The following is a 10,845-nucleotide window of genomic DNA, read 5'->3' as shown; positions in this document are numbered from 1 at the left end:
CATTCCCTCTTCAAACTTAGGTTAAAGACAGGGGAGACAACACATGTTAGGCTATCAAAAACAAACAGGACAAAATAACAATACAACAGCAGCAATAATCAATTAATAATCATTCAAAGCAATTCTAGATCCTATTTGTGGCTGGGCCTTTTGTGATTTTACTTCCACCCATCATAGCAACCTGGCCAGATCTATGTTATATTATCTGCGTTATTATTTATTTTACATTATCTAGCACAACTGCCACGGTTAGTTTCATAAAACAAGCAAATCACCATACACAATGGGCCTAAACAGAAAGTCAACAGAAAGAGTGTTCGCTATTGTCAGCTGTAGCTGTACCAGTGGGATGTGACGCTCTCATCCAAGCATCTGTTTCCATGACATCGAGAATCAGCTTCCGTTCTGCTGCTCCATAGCGAACTCGCGATGGATACACGCTGCTGGAGTAATGTTGGGATGAAGGTCTGGTACCGCAACAGTGAGATTTTGAGGAGTATGTCACTCTGCGCGGAGGAGTGTGTCAGAGTAGACAGAGACGAGCAGGGCGGAGGGAGACACGTGACGTGATTTCTGGGATGTTGCAGAAACACACATCTCATCCAAGCGTCGTGTAGTTGTTGTTGTTGTTTTGTATTTACGGGTTTTACACAATTATACCATTGTTAAAAATACTTTTATTCTATTAGAATGATTAATTATAATATATTAACAATATTATAACGACCACACCCCAAACAACCAGAAACAACATTTTAGAATGTTTATTATTTTATTTTTATGATAGTTATTATTATTATATTATTATAGTTTCGTTATAATATATCAGTATTATTACATCACATAAACATCTAGTTACACAAACAACAATAACAGTAATAATAATCATCGTTATAGTCACCATTCAAACCATAGCTAAAAGGGGCGGGTTTAGTAGCCCGAGCGTTTTCTCTGATTGGTCCGTTACGATAGGTTTCGTGTACACATGGACCAAATAATTCGATGTTTATTTTCTTAGCGTCCCTAATAAGATTATACATTAATTTGTTTATACCGTAAGTTATGACATTGATGTGCTAAGTTTTGATTGTTTTGCCATTGTCGCGCTGTGGTTTAAAAGGACAAACTTCACCATCACGTGACACGGATTGGACGAAATCGAAACGAAAAAACAGCTGTTCTCTGCAGAATTCAGACTAGGAAAGGGATAATACTTCATGCAAAATAATTCCGTGGGAGACAAGAACAGCTGACAGTAAGTATGAAATATATCTCATTACATCTCTTAATTGCGTATTTATATCTCACAACTGTTAGTTAATAACTTCTAAAATATTTTACTGTAGGCTAATTCTGTTATAGAATTGTATTTTTCGTTTACACCGATTCCGTGTTCCGTGAACGTATTAATTCGACCGAGGTAAATCCAATTTTTGTTAAGAAATGAGACGATCACATAGCCAGCCTTTATCTATAAACCTAGGCGTAACCTGTTGCATAATTGTCATGCTATTGTTATATTGGATATAATGCATGCTTTGTAATAGGTTAACTATGCTTTTCATAAGCATATGCTGAAAAAAAACTTGTTCATGTCAGGTTAAACTTGACTGCACAGTAATCACTGTTTGCAAAGGACCAAACCCTAGAACAGAAATTGAATCCAGAAGAGACCAGAAAATATTCAAGAAGAACACAAACCTGTATTGAACGATTTTCCCTAATAAAATGGATGAACCACCCTGTTCAAGGTAAGAACTATTTGAATGTGTGTTATTATTCAGTATCAACAAGAAGAATTAAGAGTTTTTATTATCTGTTATTAATGCCACAGTGCCAATTACTGTTTACAAAAGTAACTATATTGCTTTGGTTAGACTGTATAAGCAAAACATTTGACATGTTGACCTTTTTTCCTGATACAGTCATACCTGCTCAGGAGAGCCCCCTGTGGACTGTAGTGACACTGCACCATGTCTTGTGGATACCATAGTTAAGGGGAAAACTGGGAAGAAGAACAAAAAGGGTAAAAAGAGACAGAGTGCTGCATGTCAAATGAAAACAGACAGTGAGTGCACTCTAGTCACTGCTGAGCAGTCATCACCCTCACAACACCTGCCTGAGCACCTTGAAAAAAGGTCTGCAGGATCGAAGAACAAAAAGAAGAGCCAAAAAACAAGAATCATTTTACCTGCAACTTCAATAGCAAGCTCCGCTCATCGAGAAGAGCCCAGCAGTTCACAGAAAGCATCAGCTCAGTCTGCCTGCGACCAGTCAACCCAGACCGAGTCTCCTCAACTCCAGTCTTTCCAAACGCTGTCAACACAAACCCCTCCAATCCAGGGTATACACTCTCCACCAACAGAATCCAAGTCAACACAGACAAAACATTCTAGTTTTTCCTTAGAACAGGCATACTGGGGAAGATCTTTCACAGATCAGTCAACTGATGAACAGGAAACCCAGTCCAGCTGCAGAAACAGTCATCTAACTGTGTTATCCTGGAATATAGATTGCCTCGATACAGAGAATATCTCTCACCGGGTCAAAGGCCTACTGTCACAATTTGGAAAGTAAGTGTTACTCACCATTTTGTTTTTTATGCAGATATTTTAAGAATGCAGATCAAACATTAAAAAGGATAGATTTCTCAGGCACATTCATAGAGGTGAATAAATTAAGTCGTCACTTCCCAAAAAGTGATCAGCTTTCGAGAATCTATAGTTGTAAACAAATAAAAAAAAAAACTGTTTCTCAAATTGATTAATTATTAATATTAATTTAAATTTGCATTAAAAAATGAAGTGTTTGATTTCTGCACTATTAGCAGCACATAACATAATTTTAAAAACAATGATTGCTTTTAAGCATGAGATGCTCAAACAAACAATGTTTTGACCTACAAATGTGTTTATTGTTTTAACCTAATATGCAAAGAACACAATAAGAATTTACATTTGAAAAGATAACACACTTAAACTTTTGAGCATTTAACAGTTAAATGCTCTAATCAGTTTACAAAATCATTTAATGGATTAATTATCATCTTAATACAGGTACAGAGCAGATGTAGTACTGTTGCAAGAGCTTGTTCCTGGTTGTTTGACGATATTACAGAACATTATGAAAGACTATCAGGTTCTGCAAGGTATGCCTAATGTTGCATACAAACTCAGTTTTATAAATGCAGTTCTTCTGGTATGAATATTTGATCACTTTGTGTTTCAGGAAGTGATGATGGCTATTTCACTGCCATTTTGCTCAGAAAGGACAGAGTGCAGTTGCTCCAGAGCAACATAGTGAAGTACCCCACCACAGAGATGGGTAGGAACCTGGTGATAGCACACGTAAGATCCTTTTTGCGAGCCGTTGAGATCATAAAGGTCACAATGTGATTTAAATCGTTAAAATTTTATCATCCTGTTTCTGCTACTCATTTGCACAATCGTTTAGGTGAGTTTTTTAGGGCATCCACTATGCATTATGACATCTCATTTGGAGAGCTGTAAGTCCAACTCTCAAGAACGCTTGAATCAGCTGCGGAGAGTCTGGAAATGGATGAAAGAAGCTCCAGAGGACCACACAGTTATATTTGGAGGAGATACCAACCTTAGAGATTGGGAGGTTGTGCATGATACTAGAGCATGTTTGCCACTCTCCTCTTAAACGTCCTCTTACATAAACCTTCGCAATATTATGAAAAAATATGGTGTGTTTGTTTGTTTTTCTGTGTTTTATGACAGGTGAAGAAGCTTGGGGGGCTGCCGGATGGTATCACTGATGTGTGGGAGATGCTGGGGGAACCAGAGGAAAGCAAATACACCTGGGACACATCCATTAATGATAACAAAGAAATCCCTCATTCTATACGCCTCCGTTTTGACAGACTGTTCCTCAGAGCAGCCGCAGAGGGTGCACAGCTACGGCCAGAAAGCATGACCCTGATTGGTCTGGAGAAGCTGAAGTGTGACTATTTCATCAGCGATCACTGGGGCATCCTTTGTACCTTCAAGTTTGAGGCATCAGAAGAGCAGCGTGTCAATGATTGATTTGAATTTTTATGGCCTGCACGTGATTGTACAACTAAATGAGTCACAGTGTTTTACAAAAAAATCACTGTTGATAAATAAAATCTGAACTAGTGTTAAAAAAGTTAAAATATATCTTTATTACATAGCTTGAACGTTTGTCATGAATAAAATTACTGCTCAAGAAAACACATTTGTGTAATTGGACTTTTGATCTTGTGATCAATTCTGGTGTCCTCTGTATATGACTAATGTAAATAATAAACATTACTTTTAAATCTATAATTTATTATCTTATTCTTCCACTAGAGGGGGCTCGATGGACAGTTTGTGATTGTTCTCATTTATTTTAATTCATAGTAGTCTGGAACATAGTACCTAATGTTACTACATAACATATATTATTACTTATAATGGTTTACATGCAAGGTGTTCATCAACCACAGATTTTTTTAAACCATTATAATTCAGCATCATTGCCACGCATAGTTTAAATGGCAAAAACACTGTAGACTAAAACAGTGTGGATGGTTAAGAATGTGTGCATTTTGATTTAAAGCACATACAGTAGCTGCTGAAAATCTGGACTAAATATTTTGGGTGATCCAAATGGATGGATAGGAATATATTCTTTTGGAGAGGAACTGGCAAACATGGCCTAGGTTTAATTTGGAGAAATGAGTAACAACACATTTTCTCTCCTACTAATGCTAAACAGAATTGAAATGTGCCAGCACAGTCAGATGCAAATTTAGAGAGGTGGCAGGCTGACGACAAGAATTATTTTTTTGGCATGGTGTCAGGAATTGGATTAACAAAGAGCCATTTACCAGGACAGTCCTCATCATGACCAGCAGGGTTTAGAAATTTACTGTATGCAGAATGTGCCACGAATCTACTACTGCTTATGTTTTCTTTAGTGTTTTACCCATCATCTTTATTTGAAACATATTATGTTAATAGTCTATAAAGAGAGATTCTACCAACATTACCCCAATGAACACTCACAGTAAACAGAATTTGTTAGAATTTGATGCAAAAACCTTGAAAAAAAAAACCTTGAAAAAATCTCTCCGTTAAATTGAATGACAAGATCATTAATCAAATAATTAACACAGTAAATGGCTCAACATTCTGTCATGCTAATCTATTCGCTTCATTCTAATGCATCACAGAATGAGATGAATTAATTGCCGTATCATCTCCATATAAAGTATTTAATCACATGTTGAAGATTTCCATCAGCCTAACTAGAAGGCATTATTTAATAAAGACCATCATGAAGGTTGTGAAAGATCATTAGCTCCCACTGTTACAGGAAACCTTTAGTCATTTTACTACAACGAACTAAAAATATACCCGCAATTATCCTTTTGGAATATTTTATGCTGTTTTTAAATTGGGTCATACCAAAAGTCAGTTTGAATGTAGTTTGCGTGCAGCCTCATAAAACTCTGAATTTTCACACAACAATCTTTTCTGAACATTTGGTTTCATAACAGTGTCAACAATGCCTCAGAATATATATATATATATATATATATATATATATATATATATATATATATATATATATATATATATTGGCCATTGGGATTAATATCTTCTTATTGTGCAGGAGTCATAAATACCACCAGCTAGACCAAATGTAACATCTGGGGTGGGATGATGTGCCTAGTGATGGCAGTCCAGCTACTGGCTATAAAAATTTGGAGGTTTCCAGTATCAGCCATCTTGGCTTCTTTTGAAGCGATTGATCACATTGATCACTTCTTGAACCTTTTTGCATGACTTATCCTCCACTTTTTACTTGTATAGTCTAAACATCAGGTTGTGCTGAGTTTATTTAAATAAAGGTCTTTTCAGCAGTTTTTCCCAGTTCAGTGACACAAATGCAGGGGTCATCGCAAATAATAGCTAGCCTGACAACAGTGGACATATCAGCATACATTTATTCAAAAATACTTGCAATGACAGTGAATATATTACAAATATTTTCTAAAGTGGTCACAGTTTGTGAAGCGTCATTATTGCAAAACACAGTGTGTAACCAGAAAAACATTAAGCATGCTGCTGTAAAAAGAAGTTAGGAAGTTTAGAACGACACGAGGACAGAATGATGTATAGAGTATGATGACAGCATTTTCATTTTTGGATGAACTATCCCTTTAAAAAGCCACTTGTACTGTACTTAATACTTAACTTGTTGAAGTAACCTAACATAAAATAATATTAAATATTGAATAAAATAATTTAAATTAGATTATCAACAAGAACCACATTGCAGATTTCCTGAAAAATTTTTTTTTCAATTCTGTACCAGCTCACAGCTTTTTATTGGTCGATACCAGTAAGTTGTTTGGTGGTCTTGTACACAACACTCATCGCACCTCTTGCAGCAGCCAGTTCAGCTTCTCCAGCTAGCTCCTCTACAAAGGCCCTCTTGACATTTCTGGCACTTCTGTTGGCCTCTTTATCTTTGGCCTTGTATGCTTCCCTTTTAAGAGGTCTTGGTGATTTTATGGTCAGTTTTGTGGCTTTTCTATCTTTTGTCAGGTTCCAGGTGTTGTCCATTGCTTGACCTTTTTTCTTTTTATAGCCCAGGGCACTGGTAGCTGTCTCTAGAAACACCATCTTGATGGTTTCCCATTTGGTGTTTTGGTGGTCTTCGGTCAGGACAGCAAATCGGTTTCTTAATACTTTGATAACTTTTGGTCATTTCAGCTTATCAATATCTAGATGATTCCTGGGCTGTTTCTGTTTGGCTGCTTTCTGCAGTTTTAGTTTGATGGTAACTAGACTAGATGGTAACTTTGACATCTTGAAGGGCCATTGATTATAATGTGGTCTATCTGGTTGACAGTGATGCTGTCAGGCAATTTACATGTTAGCTTATGAATATCTTTGTGTGGGAAGATTGTAGAAGCGTGCTCTGATCATTCTCTTACCTAGAGGTTATCATTCTAGCAAGGCTTTAACCTTCATTTTTGTGATTATGAGGGCTACACCATTTACTTGTCTTCCATTACTGGTTACTATCCGTCCGGATCCTAACGGCTTTCACTAACCCATAGGATGTCCAGTCTGTATTTAATCATCTATTTTATTACTTGAGCTGATTTTGATGTTTTGAACATGGAGATGACATTCCATGCTCCAACACAGATACTGGTTATCCTGGTTATACTGAAACTGGATTTCACCAGTAGTCGTCATGATGCCAGTTTTTGTTGGCTCATGTCCACTTGGGTGCTGGTTGTTTGGACAAGAATTGTTGTTTCCGTAACAATATAGATTTTATGGGATGGGGTTGTTAGCCCTACACCCAACACCCAACCTGGAGGACCAGGTGTTGCCTTTGGTCTGGACTCAACCCTGGGACCTGGCTGGCTTGGCTGAACCTACCAGGGGCTTGGCCCCCTCCGGCATAGCTGCCAAGAGTCACTAAGACACACAAGCAACCCTACCACGACAAGAAAGTAGCACAATGGGTTGTTTACTAGACCCTTTTAGATAAACCCTAAAATATTAATATTTCTGACTGTTATTATTCTGAAAAACACTCTAAATACGGTACTCCATCTCTCTTACAAACAAGATGATTTTCTAATGCACATGCCAGCTCATTATTTCATCAATGTCTATATCAGGCAAATGCTGATGACCGAACGAACACAATTCACAGTCCAAAGTTAAACCAAAATATGACAAATGACTGACACTATCTGGGTGTCCTGCATGCCCCCTATTAAAGTGGGTGACAATTCAAGTCACTTGAATGCATGGAGATGAACTAATGGCATAACGGTCAGCAGCCCACCTGTGCATGCTCAGATTAGCAGGGGAAATAATTACATCAGAAGGCTTCCTCCACTTTACACTGGAAATCTTTCAGACATGATAAGCCTGAGCTGTTAGTAAGGATAAGAGCAAGGCAGGAAGATAATACAGTGAAAATGAACAACAAGCTTATAGATAGACGGATTGCTGATTTAACAGATTTAATTAGGAGAAAGATGATTTATTTATTTATTTAGAACAGAACACTTTAATTAACATCACACTGTGGTATAAATGTTCCATATTCAGCCATTATGCCTAAATACACACATACACCTTTTCCACATACAGTACATATAATATTTTCAAAACATAAAATCAAGTAACTACAGCTAATAATAGATGTCTTACATAATTGGTAACAATTTTTCATTACTTTACAATGGTAGACTATTTTATCATACATCTGAATGTCTCACTGTAAACAAAGTAATATTACAGATTACTGATTAATGCAATACAACAGAGGTCAGATAGAATGGAACACAAATTTATTGTGATTGCATAATCCAGAGCAGGTGGCAATGTACTATATGTAATTACTTGCATTAATGTATATTCCTGGATTCTCATGAAATTCATTTGCAGAAGTAAAGAGCTCACCAGTTTAGCCAGGGTTTACTCTAAAAATTCTATAGGCACTATTGATAATAGACGATGGCCTTTTAATTCTCACTAATCTGAGTAACCAACTTGGACCCACTGCGAAATGTATGTGTTTTTTGTATAATTCACAGAATTTTACACACTGACTAAAGGTGCAGTCACATTTACTGTTGTTCTGTGAATTTTCTAACCAGACAAAGAAAGAAATAGAATGTGTGAGTTGCATTGTTCCGTGGTTTTATCATTTCAAATATTCCCTCTCCTCTATCCGTAATCAAGAATAAATTTGAGACATGCTCCGTGACCAATTAACCGTGATGTGATGCTCACAAATCCTGGTGACCGATGATGCACCAATGCACTGCCATTTAAAAAAAAACCATTGTAATAATCTCACAGTTCTCTTCCAACTTCATCCCCCCGATACCGGGACATTGTGAAGGAGTCAATCCTACAACATATCATTAGTCAAATAACAAGTGATTAAGGAGGCTCTTGATGAAGTGTGGCAGCTCAATAATTTGACGTGCTGGACACAGTAAACACACGTTTCACCTTCAGAAACCTGATGTATTAGTTTGGACTGCTTCATTTAATTCTCCTGTCTCTTCGTCTAGCTTGATCTTATAAATTACACACAAAGGGCTCTCCATCTCTCATCCTGTCCTCTGTAGTGTATTTGGCTTTGTGTCAAATGAGCATTCTCTTGTTGAAAGATGAGAGATCTAAGGCTTGAATAGGATGAAGCTGAACACACACAATTATCAGCTAGTGGCAGATTTGCCTATTTTTGGAAACCAATCCACTGTGCTCGGTGGTGTGTCTATTGTTCTCCTAGGCTGCGGTTGCCTTGAACACCTCGTCGGTGGCGTCTGACATGGCAGTGACCTGTGGAGAAAAGGTTGGCGGATGGCCTCACACACAACTTCTCTGGCTAGTAGATGTTGTCACTTAAAACATTCACCTGCTGCTTTTGCCATACTGCTCATGATCGTCAGATGCTCCCTCAGACAGGTTTCCGTGTTTTTTTTGTTTGTTTTTTTCAAGATGAAATTAGTAACTGCACCCTTCAATCAACTTGTGGGCATGAGGACAATGAAGTTGATTGTTAAAAACAAAACTGCTTTTTAGCTCCAATTTGCACTTAATATTCCAAGTGGTTGTTTGATTTTGATTACCCAAAAGAAAAAACTCTCCAAATTATTGCTGACCAATTATAATTCACCACAGGGGAGGATTTATTAAGGCCCATCTTTTCTGTACCATGCGGAAATGCAGCATGGAAATCAAATCATTCCATAATTTCCCTGTGAAACCTTTTGTCAAAAATCATGCAGTTATTATCATCAGCATCATCTGGATCCTCCCCCACCCCACCATCGCTTAGAGTCTGATTGGAACCTCAGGGAAACTGATTTGATTATTTGCCTTCCTATTGTCTTGGCTCCCTGAAAAATAAATGACGTCTCTGTACGACAAGATGGTAGTGAAAAACAGATTATGAATGCTTTTGCTAACGTTTGAACCTACTGAATGGAAACTGTAAAAAATCGGTAGTGATTAGTCCATGACAGGTGCACATTCATTCCTTAACATAGCATGAAAAAAAAAGGAAATTTACAAAAAATATTACTTGCTATGGGTGCTGTGAAAATGCTTCAGGCATCACTAATTAATTTGAGTACAAATTCAAATTTATTTTAATGCTCATATTTGTATATATGAACATTAAATGAAGACTTTATCTTGTAATGTTTATTTATACAAATATGAACATTAAAAAATACAGCCATTATGGCAAAAAATATGCCATAACATTAAAGCGTTCATATGATGCTGCTAAAAAGAACATTATTTTGTGTATTTGGTGTAATTAAATGTGTTTATGCGGTTTAAGGTTAAAAAAACACTTTATTTTCCACATACTGTACATTATTGTTTCCCCTCTATGCTCCACCTTTCTGAAACACGTAGTATTTTTTACAAAGTGTATCGGTCTGAAAAGTGAGGTGTGCGTTGTGATTGGCCGAATACCTCAAACGTGTGATGGAAATGTTACGCCATACTGTGATGCGTGTTCCGGTCAGAACACCGGTGAGACAAGACAAAAACAATAAAACCCATTACAATTTAGGCATTTGTTGCATCCAGTGGGGATATAATTACGGATTATAATGACTTATACTGCATGTTGCTTTGCATCGTGCCTCATAAACATAAAACCATGTCTGCATTTGTGAACGGAGAAAAGACAAACAACAAGCGTTACTCTACACTGCTCAAAACTCGCATTTTAGTGGCAAATCCTTTACATATGAAAACATACTTACAGGATGTGAGTCAGAAGCGCCGGGATTGTAGTCTTCTCTCC

The 10,845-nt window shown here is 37.1% G+C and overlaps 1 protein-coding gene across 1 annotated transcript; it reads left to right on the top strand.

Annotated features, from left to right (window-relative positions):
• The first annotated feature begins 1,246 nt into the window (after positions 1-1,246).
• On the top strand, positions 1,247-4,313 carry LOC132103684 (tyrosyl-DNA phosphodiesterase 2-like). The gene is made up of 6 exons (XM_059508780.1): positions 1,247-1,751; positions 1,926-2,573; positions 3,057-3,148; positions 3,229-3,347; positions 3,454-3,624; positions 3,744-4,313. Exons 1-6 carry the CDS (start codon positions 1,729-1,731, stop codon positions 4,047-4,049), a joined length of 1,359 nt encoding a protein of 452 aa, XP_059364763.1. The 5' UTR covers positions 1,247-1,728; the 3' UTR covers positions 4,050-4,313.
• Positions 4,314-10,845: the final 6,532 nt, after the last annotated feature.

The sequence above is a fragment of the Carassius carassius genome, chromosome 24 (genome assembly GCF_963082965.1).
Source record: "Carassius carassius chromosome 24, fCarCar2.1, whole genome shotgun sequence".
Taxonomy (NCBI): Eukaryota; Metazoa; Chordata; class Actinopteri; order Cypriniformes; family Cyprinidae; genus Carassius; species Carassius carassius.
The sequence above is the reverse complement of the archived record's forward strand: the minus strand, read 5'-3'. Positions and strand labels throughout refer to the sequence as shown.